This window comes from Macrotis lagotis, chromosome 1 (assembly GCF_037893015.1).
Source record: "Macrotis lagotis isolate mMagLag1 chromosome 1, bilby.v1.9.chrom.fasta, whole genome shotgun sequence".
NCBI classification, from domain to species: Eukaryota; Metazoa; Chordata; class Mammalia; order Peramelemorphia; family Peramelidae; genus Macrotis; species Macrotis lagotis.
Genome location: NC_133658.1, coordinates 575,844,550 through 575,869,616, shown reverse-complemented (window position 1 = coordinate 575,869,616; position 25,067 = coordinate 575,844,550). Strand labels below are relative to the sequence as shown.

The following is a 25,067-nucleotide window of genomic DNA, read 5'->3' as shown; positions in this document are numbered from 1 at the left end:
AAAATACAAATATCATCCATAGCTCTTCCCTTTAAAAGATAAATCTGTCCAAGATCCCAACAAAAAAGAAGAAAATGAGATGGAGTTTAATGAAATTTTTAAAATAATTTATTTTGTTTTTAAAAAATGTTTTCTTTTTACTTCATCAAATTTGTAATTAATTTAATTAACATCCAAACTAGCAATTTTGAGAAAGATAAGTAAAACTGTTATTTTTCAAGTATCTGCTTACTATGCTATCCTGGATAAACTTCAAACATATTATAGCCAATTCACTGAAGTCAAATATTAATTTATGCTTTTTTGTTGAAAGGACCTGGAAAAGAGCTAGTTTGTAACAAAGTCAAGGAAAGAAAAATGTATCTCAACTTTTCTGAGGTATGCTACTAGCTTCTCAAGTTTGATTTGGAAACAAATCTGAAACTTTTGACAAGTATCAGAGCTAAGAGCAGATTTCTCTGATTTTTTTTACTTGGGAAACTGATGTTCTAGATTGTTAATTAATAGAATGAACCAGGACTTAAAGTCAGCTTTTATGACTACAGATCCAACAGTCTCTTTGTTTTCTCTCTCTCTCTCTCTCTCTCTCTCTCTCTCTCTCTCTCTCTCTTCTCTTCTCTTCTCTTCTCTTCTCTCTCTCCCCTGCCTTCCTCTTTTCCCTTTATCTTTCCTTGATTCCAACTTGGTTGGAATCTTTGTTTTAACATTTTTTCAAAAGTTTTGGATTTGAATTCTATTCTCTCTTCACTGCCTCCCCCACTCATGGAGAAGGCAAGCAATATGAAATGGTGTGGGAGAAAATTGGTAGTGCCATCATAAAGATGAGAGTCCTTGAAATAAAAAACTCCCTGGTAGTCTGGAGATGGAAAAGCTCAGGATTTTTTATTTCACAAGACTGCAAAGTCCACAAATTAAAACTTTCTTGGAGAGACAATAAACTGCTTTATGACAGAATGAGTAACAAAGTTCTAGGTGAGAAAGCCTAAGGGAAAGAGAGAAAGGAAAGTAGCCAGAAGAGCTGACTGGGCTTAGACTTGAACGAGTCTGGCCACATGGAGCAGAGGTCATGGTTCTCCAGTGGCTTAGGCTGGGAGCACAGCTTAGAGAGAGAAAGTCGGCCATCCTCCAAAGAAGAAGAGAGGAAAGGAAAAAAGAGCATCTTTTCCAGAAGACTTTGCTTAAATGCATTTCTATAGTGCATTGGACAAGGATGGGGTTAGGGAGCAGTTTAGCACCTGGCTCCAGTGTTCTCCAATATGTATGCCACAAGTGCAGTCCCCAGGAGTGGCTAAGACAGTTCTCACTGCACATGAGTAGTGTTTTACGCCCCAGTCTTTACTGTCCCAAAGGACATGACCTTCAAGTCCAGTATAGTCATTTCCTAGACCCTGCTTCATATCAATTAGTCATGTGAAATCATGCAGAACATATTTCTATATTAGCCAGATTGCCAAAATAAATACAACTATATATATACTTCAAACACTCAAGAGTTCAATTCTCTCTTTTTTCTCAAGGTAGTTAGCATTTTTTGTGATAGGCCTTTTGTACACACACACACACACACACACACACACACACACACACAGACAGACAGTTATAAAATTCTGTTTGTATATTCAGTAGGTTTAAGGTAAAAAGAATAAGTTAATTTTTGCCCAGGGCCCTTTACCCTGGAGACCATGCTTTCCCTCTCAATGTCTTCATCCAGCCCTGGATGAAAACTCCCTCTGCCCATTTCCTAGGCAGCTGCTAAGAAAACATTTCCTTGCTTCTTCCTCAAAAGAAGTGCTGGGGGAGCAGAGTTCTTTGTCAAAGCCAGCAGCTTCTCTAGGTAGGATCGACATGTGACCACAAAACTGCCCTTGCTTTTTACCAAAATGAAGCTCATCCTCAAACAAGCATGAATTTTCCTTTCTTTTCTTTTCTTTCTTTTTTTTTAAAGATTTTTGCAAGGCAATGGGGTTAAGTGGCTTGCCCAAGGCCACACAGCTAGGTAATTATTAAGTGTCTGAGGTTGGATTTGAACTCAGGTACTCGTGACTCCAGGGCCCATGCTCTATCTACTGTACGACCTAGCCACCCCTAAGCATGAATTTTTCTAATTATTTCCCTCCTTTTTGTGGAAGGAGAAATATGTCTTAAAGTATTCTTTAAATATAAAACAGAATTCAGATTTAGAGGGAATTAGTGTTGCTTGGTGAACTGAGAACTGACCATGACATTGGGATGATCTGGGTTCAAGTCCTGCTTATAAACATCCTGGCTATATGACCTTGAGCAAGTTACTTAACCTCTCAGTGGCTCTAGGAATTCTCTAAGACTGTTATAAGTTGAATAACAGTTGCTGAGCTATAGAAGGAGAAATATTTATTTAGACTTTCTTGTCTGATGTTTTCTTTGGGACTCTGACTCCCTCTTCCATTGTTCAGTTTAGAAAGCATCTTTCCCTTTATCCACCTCCCCTGGTTCTTAGCCTTCCAAGATGAATGCCTGATTCCAGTCACATCCAGGTATCCAGGTGGGTCACTCTTTGACTGCCTCCCCCTGACTCCTCCCTGCACAGGAGGTGAGCTAGACTCCCTATACAAGTTTGACGTACCCTTTTCTCCAATCCACATGGGTTTAAGTCCCGTCACATCTCAAAGCTGTTTTCTTTCTCATTCCTCTTTTCCTTTTCTTAAATATCTTTACTAATAGCTTTGTGAACGCTTTATAGTAACCTGTGACCCTTTTGTACAACCTATGAATTAAAGCCTTCTTTACTTCCCTAAGTAAGGGAATTGGTTAGCTCTTCATACCACAGTCCTCCCCTGCCCCTCCCCCCCACACCTTGGATTTCCCCCAAATATTCTGGCTACAGAAGGAGCTTCTTCCTTTGGAATGCCTCCCACTTCCACCCACTTACCCTGGAGAAGAAGAAATGCTAGGCACATAATAGTCTGTGAATTCTTCACTTCTGCCCGAACTCTAAACTCCATCACTGTAACCTCACTGGGTTTTCACATCCTCTTCTGTCCCAGGAGGAGAGCCCTTCTAACTCTAGGTCCATGAGCCTACAAAACCATAGGTCTAGACAAAACCAAACAGCAACAAAACTGTCCCATTTACAGTTCTGGTTGGGAGTCAATATTATTATTTCACCACTCATATCAACATAACTTAAATTTATATAGCACTTCACTTTATATGCCTTCTTCTACTTGACTTTCTATCAACCAGAAAGTATTTTTTAAGCACAGACTCTAATACAAACTCCTGTAGCCAAACTATTTGGAGGTGGGGGAAATCCAAGGGGTGTGTTTGTGTGTGTGTGGGGGGGCTTTAATTCATTTACATGAAGAGCTGACTAATTCTTACCAATTCTCTGATGTTAGTGAAACTAATCCCTGACTTCTGGGAGCTTTCAATCTTATGGAGGAACCAAAATATCAATATGAAGATCTTGGAAGATTACCCTAAAAGGGAAAGCTCTAGCTGAGGATGGGGTCGGGAAGGAATCCAGGAAAGGCCTATTAAAGGTAGGATTTGAGCCAAGGAAGCAAGAAAGTCAGTCTAGGTATGGTGCATGACCACCTAAAGGCACTGAAGCTGAAAATACAGGGTCAAGTACAAGAAAAGGCCAATAGCTAATGTCTGGATAATAGAGCTTATAAGTTTAATAATACTAGAAAGATCAGAAAGGGCTAGTTTGTGAACAGTTTTAAATGTCAAAAGACTTTAATACCCAATTCTGGAGTTAATAGGGGATCACTTAAATTTTTTTAATAGAATGGTGACATCATCTGACTTTCTTTTTGTTCAGTAATCTTAATGTCTAAGATCTTTACTAGCAATAAAACCAGGACTTGAAACCAGGTCTTCTGACTCCCAAGTTCTGCCTCCTCATCCTCCTGCTGCTATAAGAGACACATTCAATCCTGAATAATGAGTGGCTTTGATAATTCTTTCCATTCACCTAAAGATCAGTCTGGAATGTATGAGTGTGGTGATGAGAAACAGAGAAAGTAACAGGTTTGGGACTGGGGCAGCCCAAAAGACAGGACCAGGAAGCTCTGAATGACTTAATAAGTCTAGTTGCTCTTCTATGTGTGACTAAGTGTTCCTATACTTCTGGGAACCCAGAGAAGTAAAGGAATTTTACTGGTGTGCAATTCAAACCTCAAGAGATTAGGTCCTTTCTTCCCTTTAATTCAAAATATACTTGTGGAAATGTTAACATTGTTATCTAAAATAATTATGTTATTATTGCTGCTGGCAAATATACTTGCTGAATTATTGAGATTAGAGATAAACTATGTAAGATTGAGTAAATAATCTTTTTCTCCTCCTTAGGCTGACTCCAGAAAAGGTATTAGTCTGGAACAGAATCCCTTCATCCTCAGTATGTAGCAGTATTGTGTAATGGGGGGAAAGCATTGGATTTGGAGCAGTCAGATTCTGACCTTTCCTCTTAATGCCCACAGTGTCCTTGGGAAAATCAATCAGCAAGCTTTTATTAAGGGCTTACTATGTGTCAGACATTCTGCAAGGCTCTGGGGATACAAAGACAGAAATGCAACAATCCTCGCCCTTAAAGAGTTACATCCTACTATGATAGACAACATGGACACAGATAGGTGTTGTTCATTTAGTTTTCAATTATATCTGATTCTTCATGATCTCATTTGGAGTTTTCTTGGCAGTGATAGAAGAGTGGTTTGCCATTTCCTTTTCCAGTTCATCTTACAAATGCAGAAACTGAGGCAAACAGGGTTAAGTGACTTGCCCAGAGTCACATAGCTTCTAAGTGGCCGAAGACAGATTTGAACTCAGAAAGATGAGTCTTCCTGATCCCAGACTTGGCACTTTATCTACTATGCCACCTAGCTGCCCATGTACATGTAAATGCAAAACAAAGATAGGAAAAAGCAACTGGTAGTTTGGAGAGGGAAGATCTCTAGCAGGTAGGAGGACCAGGAAAGGCTTCAGATTGACACTTCAACTTGGATTGTGTCTTTTGCTGGATGGGTGAACAATTGGGGTTAAGTGACTTGTCTGATGTCAGATTTGACTTTAAGTTCTCCTTATTCCAGAGCTGGTGTTCTATCCTTTGAACCACCTAACTACCCCATGAACTGTAGCTTGAAGAAGTTAAGGGTTTCTACAGAGTGGAAGGGAGGACAGAGGATATTCGCAGTATTGGGAGTAGACTATACCTCACACAAAGAGGTGAGATAAGTGACACATATGAAGAACAGCACCATAGCCATTTTGACAGGATCAGAGAAAGCAGTAAGGAGAGTAATGTGTGCTAAGATCCAAGGACATTAAAAATCAAATACAATGAGCAGCAAGGTGATGTAGTCCCTGGAGTCAGGACCCTAGTTCAAATGTGGTTTCAGACACTTAATAGCTATGTGACCTTGGGCAAGTCACTTAATCCTATGACACCACCAAAAAAATTCTATTTATTCCAAGAGGCAACAGGAAGCTCATTATAAGTCTACTGAGTAGGCAAGGGCTACAGTGCGTAAGGTAATTCAGTAGAAAATGAATGGATGGAGTGGGGAAAGACTTGAAGCTAGAAGGCTTTTATAACATTCCAGATGAGACATGATAAGGACATGAATAAAGGGTTCAAATGCAATAGATATCGTGAAGGTAGAAACATCAAGATTTGGCAACTGATTTTTAAATATGAGGAAAAGAAGAATTAAGGATGACCTTGAGATTATGAACCTGGAACATTAAAATGATGATAGGGTTCTTAAAGGAAGGAAAAGTCAAGAGGGATGAATAGGTTTGCAGAGAAAGATAATGAGCTCTGTTTTGAACATTTTGAGTTTGTGGACAAAGCACTTACCTTTGTACTTTTTGAGATTTATTTTCCCAGATGAATGTAAATGTAAAGTTTGGGGTCAGCCAACAAACATATATTAAAAACATACTCTATGTAAGACACTAACCTAAACCTTGGAAATACAAAGGAAGCCAAAAGCCCTTCCCTCAAAGAACTCCCAGTCTAGTGGGGGAGATCATGAAAACTCTGTACAAAAAAGATATAGAGAGGATAAATTGGATTAGATGTTTTCTGAGGTATCTTTTAGCTCTAGGACTCTAAAAGTAGGGAGACCTAGGTTTTAGTCCTGATCTTGCCACTTTGGAAAAGTTTGGGCATAGGATTGTAGAAAGGATCCTGGAAATAACTAATCTAACATGCTGGTTTTTTGTTTTGTTTTCTTTTTTTCTTTTCTTTTTCACTTTCCCATTTCTTTTCTACTTTCCCCTTTCTTTTTTCCCTTTCCCTTTCCCTTTCCCTTTCTCCTTTCCCTTTCCTTTTTTCTTTTTCTACTTCTCTCTCTGTCTCTCCTTTTTTTTTCCTTTCTCATCTCTTTCTCCCTGGCCTAACATCTTCCCCCACCTTCCCTCTTCTACACTGAGGAAAAAGAAGAAAACTTTTACAACTATAATGTGCACAGTAAAGCAAAACAAATCCTTATAGAAACTGGGTATGAAAACATGTCTCAATCTGTAATTTGAGATCATCTTCTTTCTGTCAGAAGGGCAGCCTACTTCCATCATTGGTACTCAAGAACTGTGTTTAGTCACAGCTTTAATCAGAGTTCTTAAGTCTTTTTGGAGCATTTCTTTTTCCCATTTTGAAAATTCTAAGCTTTAGAATTTAAAAAGTCTAAAAAAAATTCTAAAAGTCTATAAAATGAACACTTCCTAATATAAGGCAGAAGAGAAAGAATTGTATATAACATTAAATTTCTAATATATATATCACTTGCTTTTTATTCTTAAGACTGTCAAAGTTATCTTTACAATCTAACTATTAATGTGTGAATGTTCTTTTGGTTCTGCTCACTTCATTCTGTATTAATTCATCCAAATTTTCCCAGGTTTTTCTGAAACTATCCCTTTTATAATTTCTTAGGTAGCAAGAACATTTCATTACATTCAATCTTCCATAATTTATTCATCCATTCTTCAACTGTCAGGCTCTCCTTTAGTTTCTAGTTGTTCACTATAATAAAGACATCTGTACAAATATTTTGGGACTCATGAGTCCTTTTGCTCTTTCTTTGATCTATTTGGGACAACCTGTTTTCCTTATGGGTGAAAATAAAAACCCCAGAGAAGAGAAATTGCTTATCAAGTCACACAATTAGGATTCAAATTCAAGTTTTCTGGCTCCAAATCTTGTATTTTTTTTTTTTTAAGATTTTTCAAGGCAATGGGGTTAAGTGGCTTGCCCAAGGCCACACAGCTAGGTAATTATTAAGTGTCTGAGGTCGGATTTGAACCCAGTTACTCCTGACTCCAAGGCCGGTGCTCTATTCACTGAGCCACCTAGCCACCCCTAAATCTTGTATTCTTTATGCTATGTCATCTCTCTCTCATTTAACACATCTAGACCACAGTTTCCTCATCAGCAAAATTGGCAGTTAGACTAATGAAAAACAAGGACTGTCCATGTTAAAAAGAAAAACAAGTATGTGTTTTATACATATAGCTTATACTTATATTTGCTATTTTTTGGTGCTAATATTTTTCCATGTAAAAGGTAGAGGGTATGCATTATACATACACATATATTTAGAAAGGGTTTTCCTCCCAATAATTTTGTTAGGTAGGAATGTCAAAAATTCCTTTTTTACAAATGAAAAAACTGAGAACTAGAGAGAGAAGTTAAGTGAGTTGTCCCTAAGTCACACAACTAGTAAATATCAGCAGATATGGGACTGAATCCCAAGTCTCTCTAGTCTATTTCATTAAACAACTCTTTTTACTAAGCCGCTTGCTTCCTCTGTATGAGTTCTGTTTGCCAAGGATGGGAGAAAGTCAGGGCTATTTGTTTTGTGCTTATATTTTCTTTTATTCTCTGGCAGATGGACTAAGGAGAGAGGGAGCTAGATTTGTGCCTCCTCCCAAATACTTTCTACCAGTTAGCTATTCATTTGAATTCTAGACCTCCTTAGCTCTTCTTAAAAAGAAAATGTCCATTTGAGTGATTAATCCTCATTCATAGTTTAGTATAATTAGTAATGAGCTAGCACTTGGTTGATGCTAGGGGAATTTTGCAGTTAATGTGCAAGCCTACAAGGGTTTGTAGGTTAAATGATGTGGGACAGTTCAGAGAAGTCCATGTGAAGTTACTGGATATATGTTGGGATGGGAGCTAGGAAATGCATATCTTGATGTCTGGCTGCATTATCTGACCCATTATTTCAGGGAGCCTGTAGCTGTGTTCCATTAATTCCTTTTATTACCTCTTTGCTGTTCTGTTACTATGACTTCCAGCTAATTTCCCACATATTATTAATCCCAATCCCTGTCCTAATAATATTATCTACTTCCTCCTCTCCATATAATACCTTAACCTCCCCCAATTCTAAAATCACCATCAAATCAGTCCTGTCATTTTTCTTGGAAGAAAGTGACCAAACTCACTATCTTGTTGCTTTTCAGTCCAAACTTCCTTTTTCTGGTCACCATTATTGTCTCCCCCTCCTAGAGTGTCAGTTTCTAAGGGCTAGGACTATCTTTGCTTTTGTATTTGCATCCTTTGCATTTAGCAACATCCTTGTGACTTCTTGTTGTGGTTGTTCAATCATTCAGTTCAATTATTTCTGTCTATGGAATTTTCTTAGTAAAGTGGTATGCCATTTTCTTCTCCAGTGGCAAACAGAAGTTAAATGACTTGCCCAAGGTCATACAGCTAGGAAGTTTCTGAGGTTGGATTTCTGAGGCAGGTCTTTCAAATTCTATCTGCTGTACTACCTGACTGTTCCTTTGTGGTGTAGTAAACCCTTTAAAAATTTTTTTTCATTCAATCTATTTCTTCCTCTTTGTTGAGGTTCAAGATCCAGACTCAGTCTTTCTCCAGTTCAAGTGAAGGCATTTATTTGGAGAATCCCACTCCCAAGAGCAGCTTGATTTCCCAAAAGAAGACAGCAAGTCACTTGAGGAGAGAAAATGAAATTTTAAGGGCAAAGAGGAAGTAATCAAGGGGGGAGGGGGTAGCTCAGAAAGCAAAGATTGAGGTTATTAGGAACAAAGATGAGAGGTAGTAACTCAAAGTAGCTCCTTTGAGTCTCTGGCAGGGATTTACAGTCTTTTTGCTTGGGGTTTGTTTTGCACCTAGGTACAGGGCTTTACTGAGTGCTAGCAAGGAGTAAGGTACTTCATTGAGGTTCAATGACCTCATCATTTCCTTCCTCAAGGAGTAGGAACCCAAATTCATTTGAGGAACAGGAATGAAGGTAGCATCTTCTGTAACTTCTTCAGGCTGACCAGGGTCAAAGAGATGTCCCTTCCTAACTAAGTCCCTTCTTTGAGGAGGGAGATCATTTAAATAGAGTAAACATGGAATCAAGGTGATGCAGAGAAGTTCCTGTAGGGGTGAAGCCATCCTAGGCTATCATTTGACATTTAATAGACTCCAGTCTAGAGAATACAATTCTAGTGAGCAAATTCAGGATGCATGGACCAGATATTAAAAGAGGAAAAGGGTTGGATGATAGGTGATGTTTGACAGAATCAAGGGGGCATTTCTCCTTTGGTAAATGGATCTTACAAATAAAAGGTGCACGATGGAAGGGTGGTGGTAACAAAGCAAATTAGATCAGATCCTCTGGAAACTTCCTATGCAGTCTTGTTCAGGTACACATCCCAGAGCAGGTTTACAGCTCACTTGGAGAGAGCATCTTAACACAAATTTTTCCTTGCAAATAAGCAGGTTAAACTTTATGTTTCTATTATTAGAAAATGAAGTTTGGAATCTTTTAGATCAATTGTCAGTATGAGTTTTGCAATTGCCATACATCTGTTATAAAGAAAACTCAGAGGGGCGGCTAGGTGGCACATAGGGGCGGCTAGGTGGCGTAGTGGATAAAGCACCGGCCCTGGAGTCAGGAGTACCTGGGTTCAAATCTGGTCTCAGACACTTAATAATTACCTAGCCGTGTGGCCTTGGGCAAGCCACTTAACCCTGTTTGCCTTGCAAAACCCTAAAAAAAAAAACTCAGATAAATTCAGTTTTTAAATATTTGGCATTATTTAATCCCCCATTTGGAGCATGAGATTCCAGTAAGAAATTAATAACAGAATACTTTTTATAAGAATATGGATAAACTGAGTCCAGAGAGGGGAACTGACTTGTCTGAGGTTACACAGTGACCACCAGGATTTGAACTTGGGTATTTGAGACTTTAAATCCAGTGAATTTACAGCAATACCATCCTACCACCTTTGTCTTCTTGACTCCCAGTCCAGCCTTCTATCCCTAGGTCATATGTGCATTGCATATAGTAGATACTTCACAAATAATTTGCTGTAATTGTTTGCCAAGAACATTTCATACAACTAGAGGCTTTTTTAAAAAAATTTTTGCAAGGCAATGTAGTTAAGTGAAGTGGCTTGCCCAAGGCCACACGGCTAGGTAATTATTAAGTGTCTGAGGCCAGATTTGAACTCAGGTACTCCTGACTCCAGGGTCAGTGCTCTATCCACTGTGCCACCTAGCTGTCCCCTAGGGGTTCCCTTTTTAAAAGAAGTCTGATCATTGAAATGTCAGAGGTTTCAAGACTTCCCCAAAATGTCATCAAAGCACCATGCTCAAGTCATGAAAGCAGAGGCTTTTTTGGAACCCATGAAGAGGGAAGAAGGTATAGCTGAATGATAAGAGAAGTTGCAGAAGGTGGGGGGAGAAGAACGCACCAAAGATTTATTTGACCTATTTTGCAATTTTCTCTAAAAATCTAACACAAAATCATTCACATACTAGATTTTATGTTTTTAGTCTTTCTTTCTTTCTCTTTCTTCCTTCCCTTCCTTCTTTCCTTCCCTCTCTCCCTTCCTTCCTTCTTCCTTCCTTCTCTGAAGCAGTTTGCCATTTCCTTTTCTAGCTCATTTTCAGAAGAGGCTAAAGCAAACAGGGTTAAATGACTTGCCCAGGATCACACAACTAGTAAGTCTGAGACCAGATTTGACCTCAGGAAGATGAGTCTATCCACTTTACCATAGCATTCAACTCACTTCACCAAAGTTTTATTTCTAATTATGACTCAAATACCCTGGAGATTAGGATAGGGGCAGGGCAGTCTGACTTTGGACTGGTAATACTTTTTTAGGACAAATGAATATTTCATTTTTTTTGATAGGTAGAAGTAGGTGAAAACTTTGGGCCTCTGAAAAGAGTAAATGGGAAGCTTATGGTACTAGATTCACTTGAGAAATTTGGAATTTTGTCCCACGTTGGATCTGGTACTTAGACTGAGTCATTTCCCTTCCTGACCTTTCAACATCTCCACAGCCCCAGTCAAACGTACATAGCTTGGCTGATGATCTTAGAACCTGTTATAGGTCAATATAAAGGAAAACCACAGGAATGTTTTTTGTCAGAAATTTAACTTTAAAATAGGAAGTTTCTTTTAAATGATCTCTTGTTTTTTTCTCTCAGAAATGAACTTTATTACCTTTTTTGCTGTTCTGTTGCTATAGCTTCCAGCTGATTCCCCAGCCTCCAGTTCCTCCTGCTTAAAAAAAAAAAAGATTGACATCTTTGTTTTTTTAACCACCTTCAGTTTTTCTCAATATATTCCTTTTCCCTCTTTGACCCATAGTCACCCATTATAGCATAGAAGTAAATATAGGCAGTTCGATGAAACTGAAAAGTGTTCCTACTTCCAAACCATCCTTCATGTAGTCATCAGTAATGTTGACCTCTGCCCATGCAAAAACTTGGTCAAAACATTGATGGTTCCTCCCATTAAATACTTTAATTTGACATTCAAGATACTCCTATCTAAGAGAGGCATTATGGTATAATAGAAAGGGCACTCGACTGGGGGGTCAGGAAAAGCTGAGTTTAAATTCCAACTTAAGCATTAATATTCATTCAATCTTGAGTAAGTCATTTAGCCTCTCTGCCTCAGTTTCCTCATTTGTAAAATGAGGAATTTAGAATCCCTTCCAGCTCAAAATCTATGATCATATGACTTAACTCTCTTCTAAACCAACTCTGTCTTCACCAATTATTTCTTTTTTATTTAATTGAATTTTCCTTTTTTACCATGTACCAAACATTCCTAAACAAGCATGAACATTTTGGCATAAAAAGGAGAAGAGTGCATATGAAACTGTCAACTTCTATTTCACAGCTCTTTTTTTTAAAAGCACATTTTATTTTTTTACACCATTTAATATTTATTAAATGCATTTTATATACATTATTTTTCAACATCTGAACTTTTGCTATGTGCTACAATCTTAAAAATTTGCTGATTCATAGTTTGTTAAACAGAAACCTTACAAAACTCATCAAAACTCGCAAACTGATCAGAAAAGTATTGTGGAAGACTAGAAAAAAATACTTTATTGTCTTAATCATGCATTACACAAACAAAATCTTTTGTTACTCCATAAAATTAAGCACATCTGAAAAAATAAAAACAGGGATAACTAGTCCAAACACAGCAGATTTCTGAATCCTGATTCAACTACTTTTGTGTCCAATTTGTAATGCAAATATAACATTTTCACTCCAAATATTTTTTAAACAAGATAACTTTAAAAGCCCATTTTAAATTGAACTTGCCATTATCAATTTAAAGTTGAAACAGCCCTCAGAGGTCATCTAGTCCAACATCAACAATTTTAAAGAGGAGGAAACTGAAGCCAAGAGAGATTAAGAGAGAAGTAGCTTGGTAGCATAGTGGATAGAATTCCAGATTTAGAGTCAGGAAGACTGGAGTTCAAATCCATCCTGAAACATTTGATATTTCATAGTTGTGTGACCTTGGACGTCACATAACCCCATTATCTTGCAAAAAGAGAGCAAGATTAAAGGTTTTGATCAAGTTTATAAATTATTAAGTTCCAGAATCAGGCTTTGAACTTTAGTCCTCCAAGTCCAAGGCAAGTGTCCTTCTCTTAATAGAGTGACTCAGTTGATTTGCATCTTTTTCTGAACTTCTCCCCCCCATCTAATATTTTTACAAAGTTGTTTCAACAGCTTAAGAATCTCCCCTCTGTCACAGGAATCTCTACCCAGGGATCTCCCTAATGTCCCTAGGAAGAGGTAATAGGCATTGCATGATGTGGGAATCACAAGCAAAAAGTACAGGTCTTTTGACCAAGACCACTATAAGTCAATGGTTGAATTGTGGCTTGGGTGTCCTAACTTGGAGTCCTAGCAAGTCAACCTGCTTGCAGTTCCCTTACATATCATTGACAAATTTCCATCACGTGCACATCTTTCTCATCTGTACATCCCCTTTGTTATTCACCTTATTCTGAGAAGCTTTTTCCCATTTTCTATCCTTCTAAGTCTTTCATCTCTTTAAAAACCCCTATTAAAAGCTTTGTTCCATGATATCATTTCTGATTGTTGCTTTGCTCTGATTGTTCTTTTATTCTGTTTCCTCAATACTATTAAATATAATTTATACTGCATGATTTTCAGTTCAATTTTTGACTACAGAATGTACCAGATGCAGGATTTGGACTTTAGTCCACTGTGTGTTAATTGTTTTTTAATCATTTCTAACTCTGTGACACCATTTAGGATTTTCTTGGCAAAGATAGTGAGGCAGTTTGCCATTTCCTTTTCCAACTCATTTTACAGATGAAGAAACTAAGACTAACAGGGTTAAGTGAGTTACCTAGTGAGTTACCTCAGCTAGCTGAGGAGTCCAACAATAGAATCGAATTTCACTTTTGTATTTGTATTCTCAGGCAATAAGTGAGTGAAGAGCCAAGCTCAAGTCTTCTGACTACAAGTTGCCTTAATAGCATATTTCTGTTAATAAATCAATGAGTACAAGAAACTGTCCTAGATCCTGGAGATACAAAATTCAAAAGTGAAATTTAATTCTAATGTAGGTGGCTATAACTTTCTTGGATCAGTAAATATTCAGTATACAAAAGAAAAATCAGTCATGTTTGGAGGGAGGTAGGTATTTAACAATTTGGAAGAATCAGAAAAGGTCTCTTGAAAGAGCTGACATTTGATCTCGATCTTGAAATAGGATTCCAAGAAGAAGCAATAAGGAGGTAGAACATTTTTTCTAGTCATGGAAGATAGCCTGGGCAAAGCTACAAAGGCCTTTCACATATTCAAACTCTTCTACTACTACAACTACTACTACTTACTGCTACTACTACTACTACTACTACTACTACTACTACTACTACTACTAACACTACCACCACTATCATCATCATCAACAATGATGATGATGATGATGATGATGATGATGATGATAACAATAATAAAAATAGGGAGAAAGGGAAAAGAATAAGCTTTTATTTGATGTGTTAGGAGCAACTAGGTAGCTCAATGGATAGAGTTCTGGGTCTGGAGTCAGGAAGATCTGAGTTCAAATCTAATCTCACTAATTAGCTTGTGTGACCCCCCCCTCCCGCAAGTCACTTAACCTCTGTTTGCTTTAATATATTGGAGAAGGAAATGGCAAATTACTTGCCAAGAAAACCCCATGGACTTCAGGCCCATCACCCACTGTACCCCCAGCTGCCTATTACCTCATTTTTACCTTAGAACCCTGAAAGTTAAGTGCTTTCTTATTTTACAAATGTCAAAACTGAGGCAAACAGAGGTTAAATGACTTACTTAAAGTCATACAGCTAGGGCCTGTGGCTAGATTTGAACTCAGTAGTCCTTTCACTATGCCACTTAGCTTAAACTAGATTTTTTAAACTCTTCATATTAGAAACATCCTTTGTTCTTTTTGTATTTCTACCATGATGCCTAGTAATAGTGCTCCCCAAATAGCTTGGTAAATACTTGGGATCACAGATAATCTTAGATTTAGAACTTGAAGGTGTCTTGGAAATAATTTAATTCAGTTTCCTCATTTTAAAGGCAAGGAAACTAAGTCTCAAGGACATTATTAAGTGACTTGCTAAGGGTCTTGCAGGTCTTAAGTCTAAATCCAAGCTAGGATTCAAATTCAGGGGTAGCTAGGGATTGCAGCAGAAAGATCACTGGCCCTGGAATCAGGAGGAGCTGACTTCAAATCTGATTTCATATATTTAATACTTAGCTTGTATAACCTTGGGCAAGTCACTAAACCCCACTATCCCCACCAAAAAAAAAATTGATTCAATGACAATTCAAATTCAAATCCTCTGACTCTAAATTCAATGGAACCTTGCTAAAAGTAGGGACTTCTGTATGGTTAGTCAATCAATCTTTAAATGTGTTGTTATTTTTTGGAAAGTTATCTCAAACTCCTTTGGGGCTGTCTTGTTCTCACCTCACTTTTTTCCCTCATGTATTCTTGACTTTAGGATGCCTCTCTTTGCTGGTGACAGTACAGGATACTGAGCGATATGTCACACTGTTTGCCTCCATCGTCCTTAAGTGTGACTATACCACATCTGCCCAGCTGCAGGATGTGGTGGTCACCTGGCGCTTCAAGTCCTTCTGCAAGGACCCAATTCTAGATTACTACTCTGCATGTGAGTATTATCCTCAGTTCCTTCCCTCTCCATACTACTCATAAGCCTTCTTCCTCTGTGAGTAAAGAAACTTGGAAATTAACTGCATAGGAGGATCTGTACCCAGATATATTTGATTTCCTTTCCCTTAAGTAAGAGGGTTTGTTATATTTTACTAGATTAGAAGTTTCATGAGGGCAGAGTTTATGACATAGCCAAACTTTTTCTGTCACCTCAACTATGAAGTACAGTTTTAATAAATATGAACTCAAAAGTACTTGCTTTCAGGCCTTTGGTTATAGAGTTGGAAGAGAGGAACCCTGGAGGACCTAATCCAGCTTCTATCCAGAGCAACCATCTTCACTTCCACTTTTCTGTTAAATTGGTCAAAGAGAAAAGTCCCATGAACGCCAAAATACTTATAATAGTCCTTTTCCTAGTAGCAAGAACTGGAAGTAGTTTAGGGAGCCATCTATTGGAAAATGGCTGAATAAATTTTGGTATATGAACATAATGGAAAATCATAAGAAACAATGAATATGAATAATTGAGAGGAACTTGTGAAGGCTTATATAAAGGGGCACAGAGCCAAAGAACAATTCACATGATGACTATCATAAAATAATGAGAAAAAAATTGAAAACTTCACAACTCTAGACAAAGAAGCAGTGATCACAAGAAACCAGAATTTCTTCATTAAGTACAAAGTTTTACTAATTTCACTTACCCTTTTGACAATTACTAGGCTGCTAGATCATGGAAATTATAGTGTGTGTGTGTGTGCATGTGTGTGTGTGTGTGTGTGTGTATACTTTTAAAAAATGATTTGATTGAATCTTTTGTTATTCTAGTGGACAAGGTAGAGATAAACAAGAAGAAAGTAGAATTGACTAATTTAGAAGTGATGGAAAGACAAGACTTGATGGGTAGTTAATAAGTCATTGTCAGTAGTAGAGTATGCTAAGGAATCTCTTTTTGGACCTGAGAACTTGGATAAAGCTCTAGTTGGCATGCTCATCACATTTGAGAGGGATAACAAACCCATTAAATGAAGTTCAGGTTTCAAATTTTAACAGGCTAGAATATTTGGCAAATCTAACAAACTGAAATTTAATAGTGATGTCTTACCATTAATTAATGTCTTACATTAGGGCAAAAAAATTAACTTCATATATACAAAATGGGAAGTATGACTAGATAACAGTTCTTGGTTTGGTTCTTAATGGTTTTAGTTGCTTTAATGCTCAAGAAGTTTGTAGTGTGTTGGTAATTTTTACAAAATAGAATCTTTTCTAATCTTTTAAGAATATTTATTTTATTAAATATTTCCCAATTACATGTTAAAATTTTGTAACATTTACTTTTTAAAATTTTGAGTTCCAAATTCTCTGCCTCCCTCCTGCAATTCCTCTGCCCTTTAAGAAGATAAGCAATTTGATATCAGTTATACAAGTAAAATGATGCAAAACATTTCCATCTTTAACTGTGTTGCAAAAGGAAACATACAAAAACCCACAGAAAACTTTTTTAAAAGTTTAAAAAGTATACTTCAAGATACACTCAGTTTTCTCTCTCTCTCTCTCTGGAAATGGATAACATTTTTCATCATAGATCCTTAGTTATTGTCATAAATCATTTTCTTGATCAGAGTAACCAAGTCTTTTACAATTGATCATCTTACAATATTGCGTTACTGTATGCAATATCCTCTGCTCACTTCACTTTGCATTGGTGTATATCAGACGTCTCAGATTTCTTTTTTTTTAGTTTTTGCAAGGCAATGGAGTTAAGTGGCTTGCCCAAGGCCACATAGCTAGGTAATTATTAAGGGTCCGAGGTCAGATTTGAGCTCAAGTACTCCTGACTCCAGGGCCGGTGCTCTAGCCACTGAGCCACCTAGCTGCCCACAAAGTCATCCTTGTGATTTCTTATCGCATGATAGTATTCCATATAAACATATATCACAGTTTGCTTAGTTATTCCCCAATTGATGGGCATCCCCTTAATTTCCAATTCTTTGCCTCTACAAAAAGAACAGCTGTAAATTAAAATAAAAAATCTTAAGTTATATTAAGAAAGGCAGAAGAAAAGAAGTAATAGCCCTGTTGCACTCTGGTGAGACTACACTAGACTACTGTGTTCAATCCTGGGTGCCATGTTTTATTTTTAAAAATTTTATTGCTATCTTTTGCTTTTCATCACCTTTTTTCCAAATTTATCCTTTCTCTTTACCCCTAAAAGATAACCTTTGTTATAAAGTATGAGGAAGAATGAGGGGAGGAAGAAGGCAGTTCAGAAAAACTAACCCATGTACCAGCTGAGTCTAACAATAAATACATTGCTCCATACCCATACTCTCTGACCTTTACAAAGAAAACTCATAGTCCAAGAACTAGGAAAGACTTCAGAGGCTGTTCAGTTCAGGAAACTGAGGGCCTAGAAGGTGTAAGTAAATGTTTGAAGTGGGATTTAAACTTTACTCATGACTTAAGAGTCTTTTCTTTCCTTCATACAACACCTCATTCTGTACTGTAAAATGTACATTTTCTCATCTCTCCTTGGGGCATTAAGCCTGATTATTGCAATTACAATTCATTTTTTTTTGTGGTTATTGTGTATGTTGCTTTCCTTGTTTGCCCATTTCACTTTGTATCAACTCATACAAATCTTTCTGTGCTTCTCTGTATTCTTTATAATCATTGCTTCTTATGGCATGACAATATTCAATTAAATTTACATATCACAAATTTGTTCAACTATTTTCCAAATGATGGAAATACCTACCTCATTTCCATGTCCATTTATTAACTCCTTCTATTATGTGTATAGATGCCTCTCAGCTGGGGAACAGCTTAACCAATTGTACATTACATTAATTTAATTAAGTATTAAATCACTTTAAGAAATGATGAATATCAAGATTTTATAAAGTCCAAGGAAGATTGCCTGTACTAAAGTGACCTGAAATAAGCAGAACCAGGTAAACAATATGGGTAATGACTACAACAATGTTAATGGAAAAGAAAAAAAAAGCAAAACAAAACTGAATTATAATTATAATGAAGTTTGGCCATAATAGAGGAAAAAATTGACTTCCTTCCCTTCAGTGCAGATGTGGGAGACTTGGAACATTCCAATTAATCCAATACAATAAACATTTATTATCTATGTCCCAGGCACTATGCTGAGCACCTGAGATACAATAAGAAAAACAACTCTTGTTCTCAAGGAGCTTACAATACAAAGTGGGAAGCAACACCTATAAAAAGACAGAGGAGGGGAGTGGAAGGGAACAGGATACCAGAAAGTACCCAAGGCAGGGTCATCGTGTTCTATGGAGTTGAAACCAAGCAGAGCCACAGATGCAAAGTGGAGAGACATTGCATATACCAAGTCTGTCCAGTGATTACCTTTGCTGTCTGTTTTTATGATCATTGCTACTAGGGATTGCTTCCTGAGAAGGAGAGAGGATAGGAATATATTTAGATTTTCCTTATTCTTCCTGTAGTATTTGAAAGTTGCTCACTATTTCCTCCTTCAAACTCTCTTCTCTCTAGGTTTTCCAGACACCATTCTCTCCAAATTCTCCTCTACATATCTGCTTGCTCCTTTTCTGGCTCTTTTGGTGTATCATCATCATCATCATCATCTTCTTCTTCTTGTGTAAATTTTTTTTAATTTAAATTGAAAAATGAGGGGGGAAATTGCATGTACACAGCAAATCAGAGAGGATTCAATATAAAACAATAAATTTACATTTCAAGAAATTCTATATAATAAATACTACACATTGCTTTCAAAGCTTCCCAGCTTTTCTTTGCTTTCTTGTTGGCTTTCTTTTGTTCTCTGTTGTGCACTTTTTACTTTATTTTTCCCCTCCCTCTTTAAAGAAGACTATAATTAAGCATAGATATAGGAACACTTACGTAGATATCTATAAGCATACACACACATACGTGTGTGTGTGTGTGTGTGTGTGTGTGTGTGTGTATATATATATGCTTTATTTGTGATCTGTTTCTCTGTGGGAAGATAACCTCTTCCTTCATAAATCCAAGTCTTTCAAAGTTTGTCTAAATCAACCAGCTCACTATATCCTATACCTTAGTAATATTCCAATCCAATCACATACTATCTTTCCTATGAAAACCTTTTCTCCAAATTTCTGCAGTCCTTCTATTCTTGGCTACTTAGGCTTTATTTACACTCAAAAGAAATTTAATTTAAAATAATCAAAATTATCTTTGCTCTTATCTTATAGTTTGAGGCTGATAGGGTTGAATCCACTTTCTTTACATCTTTTCCCCCTGGTTTCTTTGAAGTTCCTGACCTTTTTTTCTTCCAAATGAACTTTGTTATTATTTTTCTACCTCAGTAAAATATTTTTTAGTAATTTAATTGGGATGACATTGAATAAATAGATTAATTAGGTAAAATTGTATTGGCTTTACCTACCCATGTACAAAAAAATATGACTTCAGTTATTTAGATCTGAGTTTATTTGTATAAAAAAGTGTTTTATATTTATGTGTGTGTGTGTATATCTGTTCAGTGGTGGATTCTCTTCCAAATCATACCTGCTTAACTGTATATTGCCCCTTAAGGTTCTGCCCTGAGCTCTCTTCTCCCTTTGTACTATTTCACTTGGGTGATGTCCTCAGCACCCATGAATTTCATTACCATGTCTATGCTGATGATTCTTAAATCGATCTCTCCTGCCACCCTGGTATAGCCCCTCATCACCTCACAACTGGACTATTTCAATAGCCTGCTGGTCAGTCTGCCTGCCTGAAGGCTGGTCCCATACTAATCCATCTTGCATTCAGTCAAACTGATTTTCCTAAATTGCAAGTCCACCCTACTAGTCAACTCCAGTGGCTTCCTATTGTCTTCAGAATCAAATAGAAATTGCTCTGTTTGGCATTCAAATTCCAGAATCCAACTCTATCCCTCCCCAACCTCTGCCCACCTTTCCAGTCTTTGTATAACTACTCCTAAAATGTATTCTTCATTCCAGTGACACTGACCTTGTGTCTGTTCCACAAACAAGATGCTCCATCTCTCAACTCTGAGCATTTTCCTTGACTTTCCCCCATGTATGAAATGTTCTCCTTCCTCCTCTCTGATGCTGACCTCCTTGGCTTCCTTTAGGTCCCAGTTAAAAATCTTACCTTCTACAGGAAACCTTCCTTAATTCCAGTGTCTCTGTAAATTATTTCTTATTTATCCTAAATATAGTTTGTTGGGGTTTTTTGTTTTTGGTTTGTTGTCTCCCCTGTTAGATTGCAAGCTCTTTGAAGGCAGGGACTATCTTCTGACTCTTTTTGTAGCCCCAGAGCTTATCCCAGTGTCTGGCACCTACTGGGCATTAAATAAATGTTTATTGACTGACAGAAATTCTGAGAAGGGGTCTTTATCAGATTGCCAAAGAGATCTGTCTTCAAATACTGTAAAGCTGTGTTGTGGAATAAGTTACTATTTATTTCCCTTGAACAAAATAGTTATTGGTAGTTTCAAAAGGAAAGAGTCCTGCTCTAAGGAACAAAAAACTTCCTAGCAATTAGAACTACTTGAAATGGCACTATTTGCCTCAAAAAGTAGGGAGTTTCTACAGTTAGCTACTGTGATGGCTCTCTCACCCTCTCTGATTAGAGGCTCTCTCAGACACATAATGTTTGCCCAAAGCAGGCTGCTTCTGGACCCACTGCCAAACTGCCCTTTCCTGGGAACTTCTATATGCTATGGTTACTTTCCATATTTGAACATCTCCCTTATTTTGACATCAGATTAGAATTCAATTGAAAATTCACAAGTTTTGCTTTCTTTATGATGCTGCCTGAGTAGTATTGTGGAAAGTTTGCTGGAACTAGCTGGACCAAACCTGAGGGAAGTCTTTTGGACTGACTGAGGATTTTGGAAAAAGACTGAGTCTCAGTTGTATCTACCCTCTCCAGCAGCTGAACTTGGTAGTATTGATATTATAAAATTTGAGCTGGAAGGGATCTTAAAGATAATCTAGTCCAACCTTCCCTTCCTCATTTTACAGAGAGAGAAACTGAGGTTTGAGAAAGTGACCTTCCCAGAGTTATACAAATGGTAACTAATAACAGTAGGTTTGAATCTGAGTCCTCTGATTGATTCCAAATCTAATGCGCTTTCCATCCATCATGCTACTTCTGCCCCAAACTTCCCTCCTTTATTGTAAATTCCTCTATCGCTTGACTCAATATGTCTCACTGTAGGACCAGGGTATTCCTTTATGTCATTTAAAAGGTCCTTATTTCTTTTTTTATTTAATATTTATTCTCATTTTGTACAAATAATGTTTTTTATACATTAATAAAATATTCTTGTTTAAGAGTAAACAAAATGCCCCCTCCCCCCCAAAAAATATAGACTCGCTTGAGCGATAAAATAAAGGGGAGAGAAAAAAATTAAAATTAAAAAAATAATAGTAATAATTGTAGGTATGGCCAAGTGGTACAGTGGACAGAGCACCAGCCCTGGAGCCAGGAGCACCCAAGCCCATATCCAGTCCCATACACCCAACAATCACCCAGTTGTGGGACATGTAAGCCACCCCAACCCCACTGCCCTGAAAAAACCAAAAAATGAAATTAAAAAGACCCAAAATAAAATAGTAATAATAGTAGGGGTGGCTGGGTGGCAGACAGAGCATTGGCCCTTGAGTCAGGAGCACCCAGGTCCAAATCCAGCCTCAGACACCCAATGATCACCCTGCTATGCAGCCCCAGGCAGGCCACCCAGCCCCATTTGCCCTGCACCCCCCCCAAATAATAATAATAAAAATGTGCTTGAGTCTTTGTTCCAACACCAACAACTCTGTCATGGGTGGATCACTTTCTTTATGATAAGTCCATCACAAAAGTAACTTCCATATTTTTCCACCATTGCCATTGCTGATCACAACTCCCTCCTTTTGTATTTCTCCACTACCATGTACTATATTTTCTCTCTTCTTTCACTCTGATTCTGCTGTAGGGTAGCTGAGTGGCGCAGCAGACAGATGCCTAGCCCTGGGGCCAAGAGGCCCCGAGCCCCCCTACCACCCCTTAGGCTCAGCATCCACCTGGCCCTATGGTCCCAGACAGGCCATCCAATCCCAGCCCCTTGCAAGAAGTAAAAAATAAAATGCGTTATATCTGACCACTCTCCCACCGTGGTCCATCCTCTCCTCCTTCATTCACATCCCCAACCCTCCCCCCTGTCCCCCCCCCTTCTTACTCCAGATGCCTATACCCCATTGAGTATATATTCTGTTTCCTCTCCTAGCCACTTCTGATGAGAGCGAAGATTTCCTCATTCCCCCTTGCCTTCCCCCCTTCCATATCATTGCAATAGCTCATTGTAATAAAGAAAAATCTTATTATATGAAATATCTTGGCCTATTCCTCCTCTCCTTTCTCTTTCTCCCATTACATTCCCTTTTTTCTATTGACCTCATTTTTACACCATATTTTATCTTCAAATTCAGCTTTCTCCTGTGCTCTCTCTACCTGTTCTATTAACTGAGAAGGTTCATATGAGTATTATCAGTGTCATTTTTCTATGCAGGAATACATGCAGTTCATCATCATCATTTAAGTCCCTCATATTTTCCCCTTCTCCAATCTCTGTGCTTCACCTGAGTCCTGTATTTGAAGATCAAACCTTCTGTTCAGCTCTGGCCATTCTAACAGGAACATTTGAAATTCCCCTGGTTCATTGAAAGTCCATCTTTTTCCCTGGAAGAGGACATTCACTTTTTCTGGGTAGTTGATTCTCGGTTGCATTCTAAGCTCTTTTGCCTTCCAGTTTATTATATTCCAAGCCCTACGAGCTTTTAATGTATTTGCTGCTAAGTCCTGTGTGATCCTGACTGCAGCTCCACAATATTTGAGTTGTGTCCTTCTGGCTGCTTGTAATATTTTCTCTTTGACTTGGGAGTTCTGGAACTTGGCTATAATATTCCTAGGGGTTGGTTTTTTGGGATCTCTTTCTCGGGGGGATCGGTGGATTCTCTCCATTTCTATTTTGCCCTCTTTCTAGGATATCAGGGCAATTTTCCTGTAGTAAGTCTTTGAAAATGATGTCAAGGCTCTTTTCCTGATCATGACTTTCAGGTATTCAAATAATTTTAAAATTATTTTTCCTAAGTCTTATTTTCCATATCAGTTGTTTTTTCAATGGGATGTTTCACATTTTTCTTCTAATTTTTCATTTTTTTTTTTTTTTTGGTTTTGAAGTATTGATTCCTGATTTCTGGTAAATTCATCAATCTCCCTGAGTTCTATTCTTTTTTCTGAAGGATTTGTTTTCTTCAGAGAGTTTTCTTATCTCTTCTTTTCCCAGTTTTTCTTCTAACTCCCTCATTTGATTTTCAAAGTCTTTTTTGAGCTCTGTCATAGCCTGAGCACAAATTCTGTTTTTCTTGGAGTCTTTAGATGCAGGAGCTTGTGCTTCTTCATCTTCAGGCTGAGTGTTTTGATGCTTCTTGGGCTCATATGCAAAATATTTCTCAATGGTCTTCTTTTTTCTCTGCTTGCTCATTTTCCCAGCCTAAGCCTGTTTTGGGGGTGCTTCCTGAGCTTTTGGGACACTCCCACAAGGATCTCAGTGTATGAGGCTCTGTCCTCCCTCCTGGTCTGTGAATGACCATATGCGCCCGCCCTCATAGCCTGCGATCAGGATCTGAATGTGGTCAGAGTCCCAGAGTCCTGTTCCAGGGGCAGAGTTCTGCAGTCTCTCTCCACTCCCCTCCCTAGGTTCAATGGGCTCATGCCCTGGGGGCTCCTGCTTACCTGCTCTGCCTGCTTCTGTTTCCTGGATCTGGACTGAGGTGGTCATGCTGCTCACTGAGGGCTGGGCTTCATGTGCTCGCTTTGGCAGAGGTTCCCCCACTGTTTCCCCAATTTGTTCCTGGTGCTGCCCGGGGCATAGGTCAGGAAACTTCCCTGCTGCTGTGAGCCTCTGCTCCCAGAGCCTTGGGGCTGCCTCCAGGAGGCTGACAGCTGCGCCTCCAACCCCGGGGAGCAGAGCCTTTCTGTTCTTTTCCAGGTTACCTTGAGTAGGAGAACTGTCTCACTGGGTCCCTCTGTGGGTTCTGTTTCTGGAAAATTTAGTTAGTGTCCTTAGTTTTGAGGATTTATGAGAGAGCCCCTGCCTAAGACACAATCCATTCTTGTCACCATCTTGGCTCCGCCCCCTAAAAGGTCCTTATTTCTTTATACACTCTTGACCTTTCTGATTCTCTTTTGGATTTCCCTTTAAGTCTCCAAACTAGTGACTTGGAAAATGATAATACTTGTCATAGCATGGATTTTTATTCAGATGTGGATTAAACCCTATGGTTTCTGGAGTGAAATTCTTCTGACTGAAATTCCATGATTCTGTTGTTTCTGAGATGGGGAAGTTGTCCATCTCAGCTTCTTTCAATTGTTCCTTCTCATTCCGAGAGAGAAATGAGGGAGACATTGTGCTTTTTTTCCCCCTTAGAAACACTTAGTGGGTTGGCTGGCATGATCCTCTTTGATACCTAAGGACAATTAGCATGCTTAAAGTAGTATGCTAAATTAGTAGGATGCTTAAAGTTCAACCTCAAGTCATATATATAGTCC

At 38.1% G+C, this 25,067-nt stretch overlaps 1 protein-coding gene and 1 long non-coding RNA gene across 6 annotated transcripts in view; one reads left to right on the top strand and one right to left on the bottom strand.

The window, feature by feature from the left end:
* Positions 1–25,067, top strand: part of ILDR1 (immunoglobulin like domain containing receptor 1) — a 70,515-nt gene that overhangs the window by 14,646 nt on the left and 30,802 nt on the right. For all 5 annotated transcript variants that reach the window (XM_074214641.1, XM_074214639.1, XM_074214638.1 and 2 more), the window contains exon 2: positions 15,301–15,471. In XM_074214641.1, coding sequence (XP_074070742.1) covers positions 15,301–15,471 — 171 coding nt within the window. The remainder of the gene's footprint in view (positions 1–15,300; positions 15,472–25,067) is intronic.
* The window catches only part of LOC141507199 (uncharacterized), a 41,554-nt gene continuing 27,952 nt past the window's right edge, over positions 11,466–25,067 (bottom strand). Inside the window, exon 3 of the long non-coding RNA XR_012474098.1 lies at positions 11,466–11,525. This is a non-coding gene — a long non-coding RNA (uncharacterized LOC141507199). The remainder of the gene's footprint in view (positions 11,526–25,067) is intronic.